Below are 21,733 nucleotides of genomic sequence, written 5' to 3'. Positions count from 1 at the left end.
TGGAAGCATCACTTGAGCCCAGGAGGTCAAGGCTCTAGTGAGCCGTAATCACAACATTGCACTCCAGCCTGAGCAACAGAATGAGACACTTTCTCAAAAAAAAGAAAAAAGACTTGCAGATAGTGTTGTATATTGTGTAGTTTACTTCTTTGTAGGAATAACTAACTTTGGTGGGAAGAACTGGTATTTTGGAAAAATTACCCGGAGCACACTTCTATTCTTGAACTACTGTTCTAAAACCTGGGGGAAAAAAGGGGAGGTAAGAAGGACAGGAGGAGTTACCAAGATGCCCAGATTGCTAAGTCCATGACTGTATGCATTTCACATTTTAGGTATGGAAAAGCTCTTTGGACCCTTACCTTGACCATGTTACATGTATTATACACACATTTCTAACTAGACTGGCAGAAGGGACAGTTAAATACACTGTCAGTGAGAGCTGATGAAGATAAAGTATCTGTACTCAAATAGATTATAGCAGGCACCAGAACTCAAATCACTATATTTGTGGATCACTTAGCAAAGGAAAAAGAGCCCAACATGCCTTAATAGCTTACTGCTTTATAACCCTATTGTAACAAGAATTGTTTATGATAATGTTCTGGAATTGTGAAGAAACTACCAAATTTAATGTTTTCTTAGCTTTTGTTTAAAACAGAAAAGTGAGAGACTTTAGAAAGGTTTTCTTTTCAACTTTGGATGTTAAAAAATAGGTAAACTTCTGTCATATGGAAAATTCTCATGTATGGAACACCACATTTCCTAAAGATGCTAGATAAATCCTAATTATTACTGATGATTTCTATTTTTGCCGCATATTTTCTTAGTATTAATATTTCAGATTTAGGTAAGTCCTACGCCTTAGGGAAGAGATAATTGGTTTATCTAATGATGGATAGTCATAGCAGTACATGTTTTTGGAAAACATCTTCAGCAATCTTTGTTCGCATTTCAAAAAAAAATCTCAGGAAGAACATCTTCGTACCTTTTTTTAGAAAAAATTTGAAACTATTCTAAAAGAAATTTGAATGTTCAGTCAAGGCTGACTGTCGTGTCATTTTGTTTTTCAGGAAGTATTGACTGCTTTAATGAAAGCATTATTCAAGGGGATGAAGAGGTCTGAAGTCGCTTTTTGCCCCTGCTACTGACTTAGCTCATTAGGTCTTTGACACTACCTTGATTTAGCTTCTTTGACTTTCAGGTTTTTTTTTTTTTTAACCTATTAGTATGAAGGAATTGAACCAAATAATCTTTAAATTACCTTAACTTGTAATAGTATCTGAATTTGTAAAATTCATACGGTACCAAACTATAGAAACAAGAAATGCTACATTAAAATTGAGCTTATTTTTATTTACATGGATACTTATCTGGCATATCTGTAATGCTCAGTCTTTTTTTGGCAGGGGGTCAGGATTATTCATTTTTTTCACATTTTCATTACATTGGGCCAGGCAGAGTCATGCACCAGAGTATTGATGATTATGTAATTCTTTTGCTTTCAAACAGAATTGGGATCCAGGTTGTCACTGTCTCTAAATTCAAGATCTGGAGCAGAATCAGAAGAGGTTGACCACTGCTGCTGGGGGCTAAGGGTCTCTGGGAAAAAGGAGTCAGCATGGAGCTGACTATGGAGGCCTTATGTTCCAGGGCTCCATTGGGGTACCCAAGGATCTTCCATGTGGCTCAGAGGAGCTCCTCAAAACACAGGCCTGGAGTTAGAACTTAGGAATTGGAAGGACGACCACATTTGTAAAGACAGAACCTGAAAAGATGTCGTTCTTCCATCTGTATCCCAGAATCCTGTGTAGGCCTTCTCCTTAAGTAGAGGGCCAGGGTTGGGTTGTTGGCCTCAAAGTAGTCCGGTAAAAGTCTGGAAACTTGTCACCATCTCTTCTTTATGCTCCTGTGCTTTGGACACTGGGCACTTGCTTTAGACTATTCCTGATTGTTCATCCTCAACTCTTCAAATTCAAGAAATTTCCATTCTTTTAGTAAATCTCCCGGTCACTCCTTGATTTACTTAACTGGGCTGATGGTTTTTCTGGTTTATTTTTCCTTCTTTGTTTTCTGAGCATTTCTAGTAATTTTAGCCTGAAATCTCTTTCTCTGTTTTTATTCCTGAGTCTTCTCCTAAGATTCTTTTCCACTGAAGCTGTAGGGCCTAATCCTGGGTTGGCAGAGAACTTGCACTTACTCTGCTCTAATGGAATCCAGGAGAGACAGAGTTGCCTTAGTGTTGAAATGTGTTTGCCCATCTCTGCTTCTGTTGGTCTCTTGCTGAATTTTTTCTTACATGCGACATCTTAGTATAAGTGTAAAAAAAGTGTATTTCTGAAGGTAACTTTTAAATTTGACATTTGAGCTTTACCAAAAACATTTTCATGATACTGTTTGATAAGAAATTTCATACTCTTCAAAAGTTTTTGTATAATCAGTTGATTTACTGAATTTTTAATGACTGAGGATCTTTATTTTCCTCATTATACCTTAGCAGTTTTCCAGATTTTCTACTATGAGCATGCTTTAGAATAAAAAAAAGAAAGAAAGACCCTGTTGAATTGAATTCTTTATTGTTAAACTTTGCATATCATTGTTTTGAAATGGCTAAACTTTTTTAAATACAGCTTAATGATGCTGAAAATAAGTATAAGATTTTGGAAAAGGAGTTCCAACAGTTCAAGGACCAGCAAAACAACAAACCAGAAATCCGTCTACAGTCTGAAATAAATCTTCTCACCTTGGAAAAGGTACACATGTTAATTTTGCACAGTTTAACTAGTCCCAGTGATCAATTTATAAAATCAATAAATAATGTGTATACAATGTAATAATGTTTTGCTGTAGTGTTCTGATGTCAAATAACGCATGAGAGAATTAAAGGCACATGATATTATTAGTACTTGAATTTCTTGGCTTATGTCAGTTGTAGCTTATACAAATTAGAGTCCTTGGTTGCAGACATCTCAGAATTGACTAACTCTAGTAAGGAAGGAATTTACAAAGCTTTCAGGAGGCTAAAGAACTAGTTTCAGAATATGGGCAGGATAGGGGAAGGAAGGCATAGCCAAGATCCTGTCAGAAAACAGTCTACTTTGGATGCTTCTGTTGGTGCTGTCACTGCCATGTCACTGGATTCCCTGCTCTCTGATTCTAGTGTCATGCTGTTGAACTGTTTTGTGGTAGCCATTGTGAGTATTCTCTCCATGTATCACCCCTGTAGATTCGATGTCCTAGATAGGAGTATTCATTTGAACTACAGACTTGCACTCTGTCTGTCAGCTAGAAAGAAGGGATGGTTGTCTTACTTTGTTTTCTATTGTTGGAAGCCATGTTCTTCTCATTTAAATTGAGATTCCTCCACAAACAGAATGTTCAGGTGCTAGGCATTAAAAATGTGTAATGTCCATTAGACAATCTAAGTTTGACAATATGTGTTCTTGCATTTTATGATTTGATAACTTTTAGGCATGGTTAAAAAAATATAGCATTCAGAGGAAAATAACACAGGTAATACATAGGAAAATTACCTTCAAAGTTTAAGGATTTGATTGTGCCAGCCATTCCCTGTCTTTTCCTACTCAGCTTTGTGTTGAAGGTTTCCTTGCCCTCATAGACTCGCCACCAGGGGGCACTAGCAGAAGACTGGTGGGTGGAAGTTGGATCTATGCTGCAGTAGTTTTTTCCATCTCTCTCCTTCCTTTATTTTGACCCGCAGTAGTAGAATCTTTTTATGGTTCCATGTCCCATCAGAGAGCCCTTCTCTCCAGCTTTCTTCCTCACTGTCGTTGTAGTTCACTGGACAACAGAGCTCCGGTGAGCGTTTCCTTTGGGCATTTCTATAGTTTGGCTCTGTGTCCCCACCCAAATCTCATCTTGTATCTCCCATAATTCCCAGATGTTGTGGGAGGGACCCGGTGGGAGATAATTGAATCATGGGGGCAAGTCTTTTCTTGCGCTGTTCTCTTGATAGTGAATAAGTCTCCCAACATTTTATGGCTTTAACAAATGGGAGTTTGCCTGCACCAGCTCTCTTTGCTTGCCACCATCCACATAAAATGTGACTTGCTCCTCCTTGCCTTCTACCATGATTGTGAGCCTTCCCCAGCCACGTAGAACTGTGAGTTCTCCATTAAACCCATTTCCTTTGTAAATTGCCCAGTCTCAGGTTTGTCTTTATCAGCAGTGTGAAAACAAACTAATATAGGCATCATGTTGACATTCAAAAAGTTTCAAATGTTGGAGCATTTTAGATTTTCGGATTAGAGATGCTGAACCTGTAGTAGTAGTTTACAAAATAGGGCTAATAAGAGAATGCTGGAAGTAAAGGTAATTTTTGGCCATATGAGGGAAGGTCTTAGATGCTAAGTTAAAGAATTCAAATTTTATCTGGTAAGAAAAGTCAGATGTTACTCCCAAGTTTATAAGATTGGTGTAATGGATGTTAATAGAAATGAGTTTTGATGAATCGTAATCAGAAAGCAACACTGGGGGCTGCGTGCAGTGGCTCATGCCTGTAATCCCAGCACTTTGAAAGGCACGGTGGGCAGATTGCTTGAGCTCAGGAGTTCAAGGCCAGCCTGGGCAACATGGAGAAACCCTGTCTCTACAGAAAAAAAAAAAAATATATATATATATATATATATATATATATATATATATAAAATGTGTATTATATGTACATTATATATATGTGTATATATACACACATACACCTATATATGTGTATATATAATGTACATACACACTAGCTGGATGTGGTGGTATGTACCTGTTGTCCCAGCTACTCAGGAGGCTGAGGCGGGAGGAGCACTTGAGCCCAAAGAGGTTGAGACTACAGTGAGCCATGATCCCACCACTGCACTTCAGCCTGGGCGACAGCAAGAACTTATCTCAAAAAAAAAAAAAAAAAAAAACAAAGCATTGGAGAGTGAGAGGTAGACTTCCATGTTTGGGAAAATGGACTAAAGAATAACAATCACAGCCAAGAGTACTTTGAGAGAAGTAGTGTCTGGTGTGTGCTAAAGTGTGGCAGGGAGAGAAAGACTATGGAATAGCTTCAAAATCTTTTACTTAATAAATCCAGCACTCAGATCCTTAAAGCTTATGTTGAGATACTATAATCTGACAGTAGGCTGTGGAATAGATTCCTTTAGGAACTTTTAATACTTATTGTGTACTTTTTATACTTATTTCAGAACTACCATAATCCAAACTAAATTCTAAACTTTCCAAGGCAGAAACCATGTTATAGCTATTTTCATATTACCTGTTCTTAGGACAGCACACTGTACCTTATAGCACTGAGTAAACATTTTGTTAATCATGATGATGAACCAGCACCATCTTTGCTACTCAGAATTTTCATTTATTCATTTATTCAGCAAAAATTAATGGAGGGCATGTCGTCATCTTGGTACAAAACTGTTTTGAGATGTTAAGTTGCTGCTAATCATTCCACCAGCTATTTATTGAGTACTTTCTGTGTTCCTAGGATTATAGTTAGTCTTGCATTGAACAAGACAGATTCCTCAGGGAGATCCATTATAGAGGAGAGAGTAAAAAAATAACGAGATCATTTTTGTTTATGTCAAACGTAAAAGTAATAAAAAAGGTGATGTCATATTGAATGTGGCGATGTAGGTGGCCTGTCAGGATAGATACTACCCAACATAAGGTGGTTAAGGAAGGCCTTTTTGAGGAGGTAACTGACATTTTAATTGGGACCTGTGAGAAGAGAAGGAGCTAGCAATATGAAAAGCTATGGAAGGTGTCCAGGGAACAGCTAGCTACAAAGGAACTGAAGTGGGACTAAGCCTGGATTGTTTGAGGTTGAGGACGAAGGCCATCCTAGAGCATCAGGGAAGGAGAATATACAAGATGAGGTTCAAAGTATGGGCCATTAAAGCCATGACAAGGAGTTTAGGTTTTTATTCTAATAGAGTTATAGTATAATAGTCCTTAACAGTATGAAAATGAGCCACATCACCTTGGTTCAAATCCTAGCTCTGCCACTTGGTTTACTTCTCTGTACTTATTTCCATATCTTTTAAATGGAGGTAGTAAGGTAATAAGGTCGATGACAGATTTAAATGACTCAGTATTTGTAAAATGCTAAGCACAGAACCTAGGACATTGTTTTACTTAAATCCTGTGTTTGTAAATATAAGAGTTAAGTAAATAATGAGATACCATTGAATGGTTTTAAGTAGGAGAGTAATTTGATCTTTAAGGAAAAAAAAATATTCATCTAGTGTGTAGGAAATGTGTATTAGAGGACAAAACCTGTCTTTTTGGCTTATGACCCATATATTCAACTGCCTAACCAACATCTTTTCTTGAATGCCTTAGAACAGTAGTTCTCAAACTTTTGGACTCAGGGTCCCTTTATTGATAATCACTGTATTAGAAATGGTAAAAAATACCTAGATAACGTTTTTATGAAAAGTATTTTCTAAAACAAAAAATTGAGAAGAGTAACATTGTTTTACTATTTTACAAATCTCTTTAGTGTCTGGATAATAGACATCTGAATTCTTATATCTGATTTTGAATTCACTCTGTTGTGATACTATACATCATGTAGCCTCTGGAAAACTCCAGTGTACATTCATAGAAGAATGAAAGTGGAAAAGACAAATAATCTTTTGGTATTATGAAAATAGTGTCCATCTCCTGGACCCTTGGAGGTCAGTCTTCAAGATATCCCAGAATGTCCAAAACTAAACTCAGTCATCTCCCTGAAATACATTTTTCATCTAGTGTTTCTGAACTCAGTAAATGTTTCTGTAGCCTGTTAACTGCCAAGCTATCTTGGGGTACTCTTATGCCCACATTGATTTAATTGCAAGTCTTAATTGATTCTTTTTCTTACCTGTTTGGACAGTCTCTTCATTTTTCTGCCAGTGAACTTGAATCCAGCTGGACATTTCCTACTTCTAAAGTATTTCTGTGTTTATAAATATGAATTCTGTTGTACCTACCAGAAATATTTAAAGCACTCATTGGATAATGTCACATTGATTCTCAGAAGATCTATTACGTGGGTGTCTAAGAGTACTTCTCTTTTACCCCGGGGAAATTTAAAGACCAGAAATCAAAATAGTAACAGAGGTATTATCTTATTCATCCCTGAATATAGACTGGTTGACTAGTAATATCCACGATAAAAATAAATTTTAAATGACTTTTAAAATTTCTTCCAACTATGCTTTTATCAAAAGGATAAAAATCATTAAACATATTAAAGGTATAAGCAGTACTGTGAGCTTGCATTGAGAGAGAAAAGTACATAATTGATTTGCCTCTATTTTAGACTTAATACATTCATCCAGCATGTTTAAGTGCCTAGTGAAACAAGGCTTTTCAGCTCTTCTGAAAATTCCTTGTAAATCTTTTTGGAGCCAGAAGAGGGCAGAATCTTATTTCTTAAAATAGTGACAAAGAGATAATTGCACAAAAAGAAAGACCCAAGTTAAAAAGTATCTGATTTAATTTGTAAGCTGTGGTTATGTCTGATTGAGAGCTTTTTACTTTTCTCATTACCTATTCTTTTCAGTGTAATATGCATATTCCCATTTTTTACTGAAATTGTCTGAAAATAAGTTAACATAAACATATAGTTTTATTTATTTATTTATTTATTATTATTATACTTTAAGTTGTAGGGTACATGTGCATAACGTGCAGGTTTGTTACATATGTATACTTGTGCCATGTTGGTGTGCTGCACCATAAACATATAGTTTTAGCAAATGGAATTGTTGATTCTTTTTATAGGTTGCGTATCCCTTATCCAAAATGCTTGGGACCAGAGGTGTTTCCAGTTTTAGATTTTTTTTGAATTTTGGGATGTTTGCATTGTATTTACCTGTTTAGCATCCCTGATCTGAAAATCTGAAGTCTGAGATGCATTTCTTATATGTCATGTCAGTGCTGAAAAAGTATTGGATTTTGGAACACTTCGGATTTTTAGATTAGGGATACCCAACTTGTATTGTGTAAGAAGTGAGTATTAGTTTATGGTTTTCTTTCAGTTAGGAAATTTTTAAATATATATATAGCTTAAATAATGGGGACTTTAAAAATGAAACGTGGAAGGCATATAATTTAGTAGGGCCTACAGAGGCTGAAAAGACTGAAGATATATTAAAAGAACATAGATATTTTTAATTAAGCTAAAATTTATGTACGTAAGAATATTTGGCAAGTATCTACTATATGCCACCCCTGACTTGGGGCAAATGGGAAAGTAAGAGAAAAATCAAAGATAGGAAGAGAAAACTTACATTATCCTTTTGGGACTTCCTTTTGAGACTTCACTTAGAGTTCGTAAAGTAATTGGGAGATTAGTCCGAGAGCAGTAAATGACCATGAATAATCAAACTCCAAGGAACGTGGTAGAAACCATTTGGCGTCCGGAATCTAGTAGTTTTATGACAGCTTCATGTAGAGGTAGAATCTGAGCTGAGCCTTAAGATTTAGGTAAGCAGAGGAAAAAGAATTGGCAGGCTCAGGAAGTAACTTGGGCAAGGAGTGGGGAAGACACAGGGGACACAAACCTGGTTGGAGTCGGTTTCCTGTTGAGGAAAGCAGGTTGAGCAGGTAGGACAGATACTATATTTTGCAGTGCCTTCAATCCTAGGTCAGGTAGTTTAGGTTTAATACTGTAGATAAATAGTAGCTACTATAGATTTATTTAATAGTAGTTTTTACAAGATTTGTAGATAGAATAGATTTGAGGCTGGGGAGGCTGGAGAGACAAGAGAACCTCTTATAGTCAAGATGAGTTGAGAAGAACCTGGGCTAAGGAAGTAGTGGTAGGAATATAAAGGAATAGAATTTGAAAAGATTTCAAGAGAGAAATGTAGAGTTCCTTGTGACAGAATTGACCTGGGAATAGCAGATTAAGAGACAAAGACAATGCCATACTTCTAGTAAAGAACTAGAATTGTAGGTGTATCAAGGGTAGAAATAGGGAGATTGGAAACCAGTGAATTTTCATCTATGCTTTGAGTTTTACTAGCCTCTGAATGGACTGTAGGTCCTGAGCTGAGTTTTTCTTTCAGGAGTATATAACTTGGCTTATGGTCTATTACCTCAGTCATGACCAAGAAAACCTAAAGAAAAATATAAGTACAAAGGCTTCCAGAAGTTTAAATCTACTTACAGTAAGGGCTCTTAAGAACTCAAGGTCTTTGAATGTCTTGAAATTATAAAATTTTAGCTGTGTACATTGTTTCTGGGAATTGGGTCCATCTATTTCTTTAGAATCACAGAGACATCTATATCTTAAAAAATAAAAAGTTAGGAATCGTTGATTTGGGTGTAGGAATAAATTAGAAGAATGAGGTTTGTGTCTCAGATTTACTAGCTACAAGATTTTATTAAGAATAAAGAAATTATATCTATAACTATACATGTGTTTTAAATTAGTGCGACTATGCAAATACAAATTGTTTTAATAATTATGGCAGAACAGATATAACCTATCCACAATCTTTTCTGATGGTGCATTGAGTATAAATAATCCCTCTAGGTTCATCTCTAGCCTAACTCTCATTCTTGGGCTCGTCTAGTATACTAGACCTTCTCCAAGACCCATGGACATGATTGCTTATATAATTGAATACTATCTTCTTATCCCACAGGTATAAAAATATTTTTTTCTTTTCTTCTGAGGTATGGTCTCTTGTTAAATTAACAAGTAGTATAGGTATATATCTTTGGGGCGTAAGTAGAAGAGATCATCTTCAATAATCTCAGCAGTATTATTCAACTTAAGATGCTTGAGTCTAGTTGTGAAATGTCAACACATTTAAATCCAAGCACTAGGGATTTGTAAAGCAGAAAAGACCTTGACTCCATGTAGTCATATATTACTGCAGAAAATGTTCTGCACTTTTGTGAAGGGAATTTGGCCATCTGCTTTTCCTTTCATTTTATTTTCATATGAGTTTTCTGAAGTTGGAATTTTTGGATAGTATCTTCATTTTTGTTTTCCTGTAAAATACTACAAGCTATATGTATGGGAAAAACTAGACTTGATATAAAAATTAGACCGGTTCAGAGTAACAGTGTTTTACTCTAATTCAAGCAGATTATTACATTATCACTTAATAGTAAAACTATCTGTTGGCTACATGAATTTGTTTGGTACTTGGTTTGAAACACTGAGTACATTCCAAAACATAGCCAAGTTGGCTTCAGTTCATGTACAACAGATTGCCTGCTGCAAGTATAAATAATCATATTTTTAATTGAATCACTTTAATGTTTTTCTTTATATATTTGAGGAAAAATAGAAAATAGAATGTGTGTTATTAAGGAACATTATTTTTCTTACTCTTGGCTTTATGTTAACATTCTTAAAATATTTTTGACTTTGTACTCTTTCTTAGTAGACTGCTTTCTGATAAAACATCTCACTGGTTTCAGAGTTTCACAATTTTGCCAAAATACAGTTATAAAAGCATCTCTACTGGCTGTCTTCATAAGACAAAATTCCATATGAAGATAGGCCTCCAAAAAGAAAATTTGGCTTCTAAGATTTAGAGTGCCAGCTAAATTGGAATGTTAACAGTTAGAACTGTTTTTTGTAAAAAATGAATGTATTTCTCACTCCATGATCTTTATATAATATATATGTTTAAATACATTTATAGTAACTGTCTGGAGGTTAAGACTAATTCAGTTCTTTTTAGGATAGACTGTTAGGCAATAAAAATAAGACTATATTTTAAACAAGAAAATGTTCATGTGCCATAATATTTATAGTAAATTATATAACAGTTTTAGATGATGTCGTATGTTACACTGTATAAACTCTTTTCTTAAGCCAGACTCTTTGTATATATTATCTTTCAGTGGTTGTACACAGTGGTATAGTGTTTCACTTGATATGATTTTAATCACTGTTAGGTTGAACTTGAAAGAAAGTTGGAATCTGCAACTAAGTCTAAACTGCATTACAAGCAGCAGTGGGGACGAGCTTTGAAAGAACTTGCCAGACTTAAACAGGTATGTAGTTTATAGCTTATTCTTTTTATATCTTTTTCCCTTGTTTCTTTGCAAATTCGCATGTTTGGCAATATCTGTTACATTCAGATGTCTGCATTTGAATATTGCTATTTTTTGAGATTAGAGGTTTTTATAAAAATATGTTATAAAGGCAAGATCTTTCTTTTTTATAGTTAGAAACAATTGTGTCTTTAAAAAAAAAATGCCAGCTATCCCTTTCCCCAGAAGAAACTGGGAATAATTTATTTTACTTTCACTTATAAAACAACCACTCTTTTCTTTCTTAGGATTAAACTTTCCACAGGGAGTGCCTTTTAGGACGAAATTTAAGGATAACTTGAACATTTTGTCAAGTTTAAGAATATATTTCAAATGTTATTCTTAAGACACAGTAATTCAGTCAAGAAAAGGAATTACAAGGAATTTTTGCATGATTTTTAAAGAGTTTAAAAACCTTGATAGAAGTTTTCTGAATTGTTATATTTTTTTTCTTTCCTGCTACCAATCAACAAATGCTGTGTGCTTCAGAAGAAATTAATCTTAATTTTGGACATATTTGATCTTAATCATTTGAAGAAATTATGAATAAGATTTTTATTTTGAATCTAACCCTAACTGACCTAAATCTTTTAGAGAGTAATAATGGTTCATTTATTCCAAGTTCACTTTTACTTAATGTGTCAGTTTTATTCTGAATGAAATTTCACACATAGGGTCTTTCAAGTTTGTAGTTTTCTTAATGTGTCTCCATAAGCGTCAAATACTATTAAATATCATTATGCTATTATACTAAATGCTTACCCCTTTCATAAAGTACTACCAGTCTACATGAGAATTAAAAACTAGGGTAGATAGTTTACCCTAACATAGATGACAGAGGAGTTGGGATTGTAAGCATTACAAATGAAGACAGGTAGATATAGATATAAAATAATGTGCCATGTGACTATGTTAATACTGACAGGACTAAGGATAGACATTATGTGTGGTACTAAGAGTCTCCTGTATTGAAAGCAGTGTCTTACATGTATAATAAGTATAAAGTAATATTATACCAGGTGTAAATCTATGCAAGACATTGGCCTTTCCATCACGGAGCTTGCAATTTAGTAACAAGGAAGAAACAACCATAAATATAAAATTTACTGCCTAATAGTAAGAGCCTTGACGCAGACCATATAGAGTACTCAGGAGTTGGAAAGGTGTCATAGGAGAGGAGGTATTTGTGATAGGCCTCTGGAGATAGATACTTAAGATTTTAATAGAGGAATTGGTTGTGATTTAGGAAAGTAGTGAGGGAAATGTGAATATACTGAATAGAATGATCATAGCAAAGAGGCATAAAGTGGGAAAGCATAGGCTCTTCTTATAAAACAGAGGAGGACCCGTTTTCTAAGTCATTTCTGGTGATAAGGGCTGGAACTTAAGTAGTAGCAGTAGCAATGCAACAAGAAGATTCTTGTCAAAGATGATGCCAAGGGCCCAAGCTTCAGTGTCTGGTCCAGTTTGGGAAATATGGTTACGAAAAAGCTGTTTGGAGGGTGGGAAGGAGATAGGATTTGCAAATTTGGATGTTTTAATTTTTACAGAATGAAATTTGGCTACCAGTTAGAAAGAATGATTGGGCTTAAAAATAGACATAAAGGAATCCTTTGCAGAGGTAGTGTTTAAAGTTGTGCCAGCTAGAACTTGGAATTCTTATGTTTAAGAAAGAAAAAAGAAAGCTAATGAAGGAAATAAGTAGAGAAAATGTGAAGATCATTATGATGATACTGGTAGAGCAGTTAGCGTGTATTGAAGGCTTACTTTGTGCCAAGTGTAGCACCAAGCCCTTCAGAATTTATCATTTAATCGTGACAAAGATCCCTATATAGCAGGTAATATTCCCGTTTTATTAGGTTGGTGCAAAAGTAAAACGGTAAAGGTGCAAAAGTGAAAGTGGCAAAAACTGCAATTACTTTTGCACCAGCCTAATAGATGAAGAAACTGAGACTTAAAGAAGTTAAGTTTCATGTGATCACATAGGTACTAAGTGATAGACCTAGCATTGAAAGCTTTTGAGGAATCCAGCCTGAGGCTTCTTTCCCTTTTATGATATTATGGTCTTAGTCCATTGAAGTCAAGGAATGAAAGAATTTCTAGAAGAAAATTAGCCACTCTGACGAGAGTACTGAGTTAGGTGAGTTGGTATATCCTAAGAAGGAAAATGGCATCATTGACCACAAGAGAAACCCGGTCTGGTAATGAGAATTAAAGTGATTTTGAGAGAGAAGCAGCTAATATATGGTCCTGCTGCCAAGATATTTAAGTTGCATATAGTATAATAGAGAGGAGTCCCTGTGGAATTGGGGCCAAGGAAATATGATGAGAATGGCTGTTAAAGGTAATGAGATACAAACTCCATCAAAAGCAGCATAAATAGTAATTAAGAACATGACCCTGGAGTCAAGAGAGCTAGGTTGAGTTTTGGTTCTACCTCTCTAACTTCTCTGATTAGTCTCTTCATTTGAACAATGAGAAATTTTCTTCCACAGGTTATTCTGAGAATTAAACGAGTGGTTTTAAAGTGTGTATTTAATACAGTGTTTGATACATAGTATGTGCTCAGTAAATGTTAAGTAATTTGTTAAAAAGAGATGAGCCATAAAGCCATTCTGTGGTGGTGGTGCGTTCAGTCAGTGGGGACCTAATTGGACAGTAGCTTTGGATATTGATGAACAGAACAAATACTAGAGGGCTCTGTGACTGAGAGTCAAAATTCTTAAGTGTGCATAATTGAGGGATGTTGTTATGCAGTGATAGTTAGACATTCTGTAGAAAACTACAGAAGGAAAAAGTATGAAGGGCTAAATGTGCAGATGTGCAAGAGTGTCAGCAGGTAAACTTCCCAAGTTTGAGTATAAAGGAATGTGAGTACATTGAGATGAAGAAACATCTGTAGTTAGTTCATTCTTTCATTCATTCAGCAAGTGCTTATTGAGAGCCTGCTATGCACCTTGCACAGTGGGATGCTATGGATATAGCAGTTGCTCCCATGTGGAACTTAAAGTTCACCTAGGAGGACTGATACTTAGAATATAGGGGGGTGTTAAGAAATGTAAATGAAGTCAGCAAGTATTAGAAAAACAAGGGGACCACTGGGGGCTATCACCACATATGTCACTCAAAGCTAAGGGAGAAATATTTCAAAGAGAAAATGCTTCAAATAACACTACTAGATAGGAAATCATTTCAAGTTTTTAAAAGGAGAGTAGAGGGGGAAGAAGTGGAAGATAGTGCTTCCATTGAAGAAGCTGAGTAGTGAACAGTCATTACACATTACCCAAATCAGCTGAAAAGGGAGAAAACTGTTAACTATTGGTTAGGGCATTTTCTGTGGAGAACTGAATAATCATTAATTATTGAAACTTCATCTCATTATAATTGACGTGTTTTTTTATTGAGAAGTATCTATGCAAGAACTTTTTACTTTGTCATGTTCATGTGTGTATATTATAGATTACATTCTTTAAGTTTTTCACCATTTGAGGTAGTTTCAAAAAATATAAGTAAACAAACAGTGTTCTGAATAGAATCCCCCAAATTCCTGGCTTTTGATTAGTTTTACACTGGGGTATTGAAGGAGACTCCTTTAAAAGAAGATTCAGTGTGAAAGGCTCCAATGTAAGAATTCCTCCTTCCTAACACACGCATCCTCATATACTTTTGTTATCTTCTGGATCTTTTTTCCATTTAATCCATTTTTTATTTAACCTTCTTCCTGTGTATTTCCTACCCTCTTGCCCAAAAAGCATTGCAAAGTAATTTTAGCTATTTTATTCAAATAAGGAGGATATCACATTCAGATACCTTTTGTAAAGAAAAGGAAAAAAAAAAGTTTTAAATTAGTGGTTCAATTCTGAAACTTATACTTCATGAAAGAAAAGTTCTTTGAGTGCAGAGATGCTCATTGCTTTTTCACTGCAAACCAATTTAATCCTTATCCCACAAACTTTCTGCTTTAGAGGCACCTCTGTAAACACATTTTGAGGTCACTAGGAATCACTGATGTTCTGCAGACCACACTGAGATGCAACACTTTAAGAAGAAAAGTAATAGACCTTGGGGTTACCATAGTGAGTTGTGCTCTGCCCCTAACTGTTTTAGTAAGATTAAAATTAATAACTTCATCAAATAGGCACATTTCATGTGTGTGAAAATTACTCAGTTTTTTTTTTCCTTAAATTTTTTATTAAAAACACATTTATTGTGCTTGAATATAATTTTGGAATCATCTATCTGGTTTTGTTCAGAAGATTGTTGGTGCAACTTCTTGTTTAAATTGGATTAGTACCATGTTAATTTTACATTGCCTCTGGTGAATAGCCACGGGGCTGTAATCTCTGCCAGTAATTTGTCACATCAAAACCCTCTGGAGAGCCATACAAAACATTTGTGTAGTACGGATTAGATGGTGAAAGCCATATCTTAGATTGTTAATAAATGTTAATGACAAAAACCAGCTGGTAAAGCTTGGAAATAAGACCTAATGCTTGGTGCCCATTGCCAGAAGAATGTTTAAACAGAGATTTCCATTACTCGAAGGTGACCCAGAATAGTAAATTTGTGAATTAAAAAATATAACCTAACTATTTTGTAACCTTCTAATTATTTAGAAAAAAATCTTTTCTTTTGATTCGCAACTGTAAAAGCCTGTTTCCCAGTGGAAGGCTTTTTTGTTCTTTGGTAACTGGGAAGGCAACAGCTGTAAAATGTAAATAAGCATAACATAAAATGAGTCCTGATTTAGAAAACAAGGAAGTGATACCCTTAAGTTTGATATCATGGGACAAAGTTAAAAGTTCTACTTGTTAGACTTGTAAGAGGTAATTTAGTTTCCTTTTTTCTTCTTCAAGATATACTATAGAAATATTTTAAAACCAAAAGAAATACTTGAATTGCATTGGTCTACAAATACTCAAGTGAAGTTGTGTGCTTTCCTACTTGTGCTCTAAATAACCTATTTGCATATTTACTTAAAAACATTTCTTGACACCTTAGAATATCATTAAGTAGAATAAAGCCTACTTTTTAAAAAAATAAATGAAGCATTGTTATGAAGTATGAGTTTGTTGTAGACAATTTAACATTTTTATGTCAGATATATTCAAAGTAGGTATGTATGTTCCCAGGACAGGAAAGAGAAGTAATATTTTGGGAAGGATTGTGGGTCTGTTACCATATTTGTGCACAGTAGATCTGTTTAAAACTGAGCTGATATATTTAGTTAAAACAACACAGACTTCATTGGCTGACATCAGCACTATCTTGTCCAGCCTCCTGCTTATCCACTCTGAGTAATTAATTTGATTAATTTATAAGTAATTTAGCCAAGGATGGGATGTAAATCTTTGTTTAAGAAAACAGTTGGAGGTCCAAGTCTTGGTTAAAAACTGTGTCTTGAAACCATCCAGGCCCTCCTACTGACTTGTCAGCTCTGGGTTATTTTCAGAAAACTTTACTTGAGTTCCTTAGTTTAGTTGTAAGTTTTTTCCCACAGACTTACATGGTATGTGTGAGTGGGAGAGTAAGTAGTGGCCACTTTTTAGCCGCTGTTTAGTCTAGTGTATGTATGTTTACATCTCCTCTCTGGATTTATAGGCAGCCAAGGCAAAATAAAGATTATACTCACTTGATTGAGGAGCCTTTAACCCAGAGCACCTGGCACTGGAGAGGACTTCTTTCACTAACCTCTAATTTGTGTGTGTGTGTGTGATTATTATTAATGCCCTATTCTTGATTCAAAATTCCAGACATTTAAAGGATTTTCTTATGTTTTAGAAAATGTTAAATTTTATCAAAAACTTAGTTTTACAGAGTAAAGCTAATAATCAACTTTTATTACTTCCTGCTTGCAGTCATACTTACTCAATTTGCAGCACCATGTAACTTTAGACACTACAGATCACCAGTAATCCTCTCCTTAGCCAAAGAAGAGAGTTTGGTGCATTTTTGTCCAGATACGTTTTTCTTTTTAAATAACTTTAAAATGAAATACACATTTCAAAGAAGGTTCTTCTTCTCTTTCCACCTGCCTCCTGGTTTAAGAAACAGAGCATTATGAATGCTTTGGAAGCCCTCTGTGTCCCTTTCTCAACTGTGTGTTCTGTTTCCAGAGGTAATTACTATCCTGAATTTGATATTATTCCTTTGCTTTTTGTCATAATTTTGTGACATGATATATTAAAAGTCTACTATTTGCAAACAACATTGCTTAGTTTTGTGTGTTTTGAACCTTTATATACATATAATCATTCTCTCTAAATATTGCACAATTTTATCCAGGATAAGAGAACCCTGAATGTGTTAGTGCCTGTAAGAGTTTCTCTAGTATTTATATCTAAAAGTGGCATTTCTGGTACTAGGGGACATTAATTTCTTCAGTTTCATTAAATATTACGTAATTATCTTTAAAGTGGTTATACTAATTTGCAATTCCCAAGAGTAGCATATAATTGTTCCTGTCCTTCACATTTTTGCAAACAGTTGGCTATTGTCAGATGTCTTAAATTTTTCAGTTTGGTTGGCCCCAAGTAGTGTCACATTGGGGCTTAAATTTTCATTCCTGTTGTTACTAATAACTAACTTTGAGCATCTTTTCCTATGTTTGTTTTTGAAACAAGGTCTCACTCTGTCACCCAGATTGGAGTGCAGTGGTGCATTCACAGTTCACTGCAGCCTCAACCTCCTAGGCTCAGGTCATCCACCTCAGCCTCCGAAGTATCTGGGACTCCAGGTGCACGTCACCATGCCTGGTTAATTTTTGTAATTTTTTTTTTTATTTTTTTTTTAATTTTTGTGGAGACAGGGTTTTGCCACGCTGCTTACATTTCTTCATCTGTGGAGTGCCTGTTTATGTCTTGTGCTCAGTAGAAATTAATCAACAAGTGTAATTCAGATTCTGGAATATCAGACAAGAAGTTTGAAATACTACCATCATTATACTGTAGAAAATAGGTGATATGATGAAGAAATGTATTAGAGAAGTAGTATATTTTGAGACTGTCTTATGTGTAATTGGAGAAAGAGATACTGGCTAAGAATTTTCCAAAGTAAAACAGCTATCAGTTCATAGATTCAAAAATATCTATGAACTGCAAGCAGGATAAATACAAAGTAAACCTACCTAGATGCATCACAGCAAAATTGACAAAAAGCAAAGAAAAACCTTAAAAGCTGTTGGGAGCAGGGGTGGACAGATACATTGCCTTCAAAGGAGCAATGATAAGACTGACAGATGACTTTTTAACAAAAGTAAAGGAATTTGTAAGACAGTAAAATAGCATCCCTAAAGTACCAAAGAAAACAATTGCTGAACTAAAATTTTGTTACCCAGTAAAAGCATTATTTATAAAGGAAAGACTGTAGACCAACAAAAATTGGCAGAATTTGTCATGGCAAATCTGAAGCAAAAGAAATACTTGGGTTCTTCAGGCAGAAGAAGAAGAATGATCCCAAATGAAAGTTTTGAAATACAGAAGAGTAAAGAACAATGGAAATAAATATCAGGCTAACTGTAAATGGATATTGGTTGTAGGAAAACAATAAGAGTATTTGTTGACTTTAAAATATACATAGAATTAAAAGTTATAACAAAAATAGTGCAAAAATATGAAGAGAGTGAAATGTTTAAAGTATGTTAAATTATCTGAAGATGTAAAAGTCCTAATTAGATTCTGTTAAGTGAGGGATACATATTTCTAAAAGAAGAGTTAAAAATTATTTAGTAACAAGATAGAGGGTGAAAATTGAATGACAAATTATTTCATTAAAGGGAGAGAGAAGGAGCATAAAATAGATGGAATGAATAGAAAATCATAAGATGGAAAGATTTAAATCTATATCACCAATTGCTTTAAATATAAGTGGACCAGATGCTCCCATTAAAGACAGATATTTAAAAGCTGAATTTTAAAAAGTTAACAATATGCTTTGTAAGAGATACCTTAAATATAGGAACATAAGATGGTTGAATTCTAACGGAAGGAAAATATATACTACAATAATACTAAGAGAAAGCTGGTATAGTAATACTTCATATTAGGCAAACCAGACTTTAGGGTGAGAGACATTTTACTGTAGGTAAAGGGAGTTTTCATAGTTATAAAAGGGGGTTAATCCACTTGGAAGATGATGACAATTGTACATTTGTACCTGGTAACACAGCAACAAATTAGATAAATTAATAGAGCTTAAAAGAGAAATAGGTAAATCTATAATGATAGAAGATTTTACCATAACTCTCCAGAGAACTGATGGTGCAAACAGACCGAAAATAAGTAACAATGTAGAAGATTTGGGCAACACAACTAACCATTGGTATATTCTGAACACTTCATCCAAAAAGTCCAGAATATACACTATTTTCTAGTGCACATGGAACATTTAACCAAGTTGCTTATATGCTGGATTAAATTACAATTCTCAACACATTCCAGAAGATTGTAATATAGAATATGTTCTCTGACCACAGTGATATTAAGCTAGAAGTAAAAAGATAATACGAAATGTCCCCAAATGAGTGAATATTAAGTAGTGTACTTCTCGTAACCCATGGTAAACTGGAGACCACAGTAAAATTAGAAAATATTTTGAACTGAAAAATAGTGCACATAAAACACATCAAAGTGTGGAATTTAGTGAAAGCTGTGCTTAGAGGGAAATGTATAACCGCAGTTATGTTTAGCAAATAAGACGAATAAATCTGCTCTCTAAATATTCCTTTCAAAAACTCAGTAGAAGAACAAGAAAGTAAAGTGGAAGCAAGGAAATAAGATGAATAGAAATTATTTCTGAGAGGAAAAGTACAATAAAAATCAATAAAGCCAAAAGTCATGTCTTTGAAAGGACCCCTCTACTCCCCCTTAGCAAGTATTCAAGGACAAAAAGAATAGACAGTAACTATCCATATCAGGAATCGAAAAAAGAGACAAGACTACAGATCTCAGACATTTACAGAGATAAGAGGATAGTATGAACAATTTCATGTGAATTTGAAAAAAGAACTTCCAAAACGGATACACCAAGACACAGAAAATAGAAATAGTCTTATAGCTATTAGAGAAATTGAATATGTAATAAAAAAACCTGCCCACAAAGAAGGCTCCAGACCCATATGTCTTCACACTTGAATTTTAGTGAACATTTTAGGAAGAAATAACACTAATCTTACACAAAGATTTTAGAAAATGGGAAGTGAAAAACGCTTCTCACCTTTTTAAAACGAGACTAGCATAACCTTGATCCTAAAAGCCTACAAGGACAAAATTAATTGGCCAGTCTTTTAAAACATTAAAGATAACAAGTTTAAGATATTAAACTTGTAAGCATTACAGCGAAGCTTATTTATTAAGCAAATGCAAGGTTGGTTATTTACCACATTCAGAGAGTAAAGGAGAAAAAAATATCAACAGCTGCAGAAAAAGTCATATTCCTTAACAAAGTAAGACTAGACAGTAAATTTGTTAATCTAGTAGAGTTTTTACATAAAGCCTACAAAAAACATTCTTAAAATAATGAAACTTTCCTCAGATCAGAAATGAGAGAAACATTCCCTCTATCACCATTTCTTTTCAACATTGTATTAGAGGTGTTCTAGCCAGTGTAATAGGGCAAGAAAAAGATAGTGTGTCATTTGGAAGGGAGAAAGTAAAACTACCCTTATTTGCAGATAACACGGATGTATTTAGAAAGCTAAGTAGTATCTAAAATTAGGAATAAGTGAGTTTAGCAAGTTTGCTGGAAACAAAGTCAATATGTAAAAATCAATATTATTTGTCTACTAAAGTAATTAGGAAATGAAAATTGTAAAGTTCTATCATTTACAGTAGCATCTAAAATCAAATATCTAGCAGTACAATCATATATGTTAGTCTTAGCATATAGAGGACTGTAAACTATTATTAAAAGTTAAGACCTACATCATTAGGTAAACCATTTCATTGATTAAAAATCAATATTTTAAAGACACTGGTTTTGGCCAAATTGATCTGTGGATTCAATATAATCATAATAAAATCTCAGCAGGTTTTTTTTTAGCCTTAGAAATTGAAATTTATATGAAAATGTAAGAGCCAAGAATAGCTAAAATCATTTTGAAGAATAGCCAAAGGTAGAGGAACTTACACTATCATATATTAAGACATTGTTACAAGAGTTGAAGTAATTAAAACAGTGTAGTGTTAATGTAAGAATAAATAGATCAGAGCATCCAGAAACAAAAACATACATACATGGATGGAGGTGATATGTGACAGGTAATAATAACTGCCAAGCAACAAGAGAAGAGGTGTTTTTCAGCAAATATTGCTAGGTCAGTTTGAGCTCTGTATGGGGAAAAAGTGAAACTTCAGGAGGGTAACATAAAAGAATATCTAACAGACTGAGACAGGCAAAAAATGTCTTAAATAGGAAAGAGCACTAATCAAAAAGGAATAAACAGAAAAATCTGAACTATGTTAAAATCAAGGACTTCTCTTTATTAAAAACAACATTAAAGGAGTGAAAAGACAGGCCAAAGACTACTGGGAAATAGTTGTAATTTATAAAATTGACAAAGGACTTATCCAATATTTATAAGCATCAATAACAGAAGATGGACAACCAGGTAAAGTACCAAAAGCTTAAATAGGAACTTTATAAACAAAGATACCTAAATGTCATAAAACTATTAAAA

General features: G+C 34.4%; 1 protein-coding gene across 6 annotated transcripts in view; it reads left to right on the top strand.

The window, feature by feature from the left end:
- CEP120 (centrosomal protein 120) overlaps positions 1–21,733 on the top strand; it is a 75,994-nt gene that overhangs the window by 45,610 nt on the left and 8,651 nt on the right. For 5 of the 6 annotated variants that reach the window (XM_009208983.4, XM_021939628.2, XM_009208984.4 and 2 more), the window contains 2 exons: positions 2,628–2,750; positions 10,921–11,019. In XM_009208983.4, coding sequence (XP_009207247.1) covers positions 2,628–2,750; positions 10,921–11,019 — 222 coding nt within the window. The other variant, XM_031666432.1, reaches the window with a different exon arrangement.

Source organism: Papio anubis, chromosome 5 (genome assembly GCF_008728515.1).
Source record: "Papio anubis isolate 15944 chromosome 5, Panubis1.0, whole genome shotgun sequence".
Lineage (NCBI taxonomy): Eukaryota > Metazoa > Chordata > Mammalia > Primates > Cercopithecidae > Papio > Papio anubis.
The sequence above is the reverse complement of the archived record's forward strand: the minus strand, read 5'-3'. Positions and strand labels throughout refer to the sequence as shown.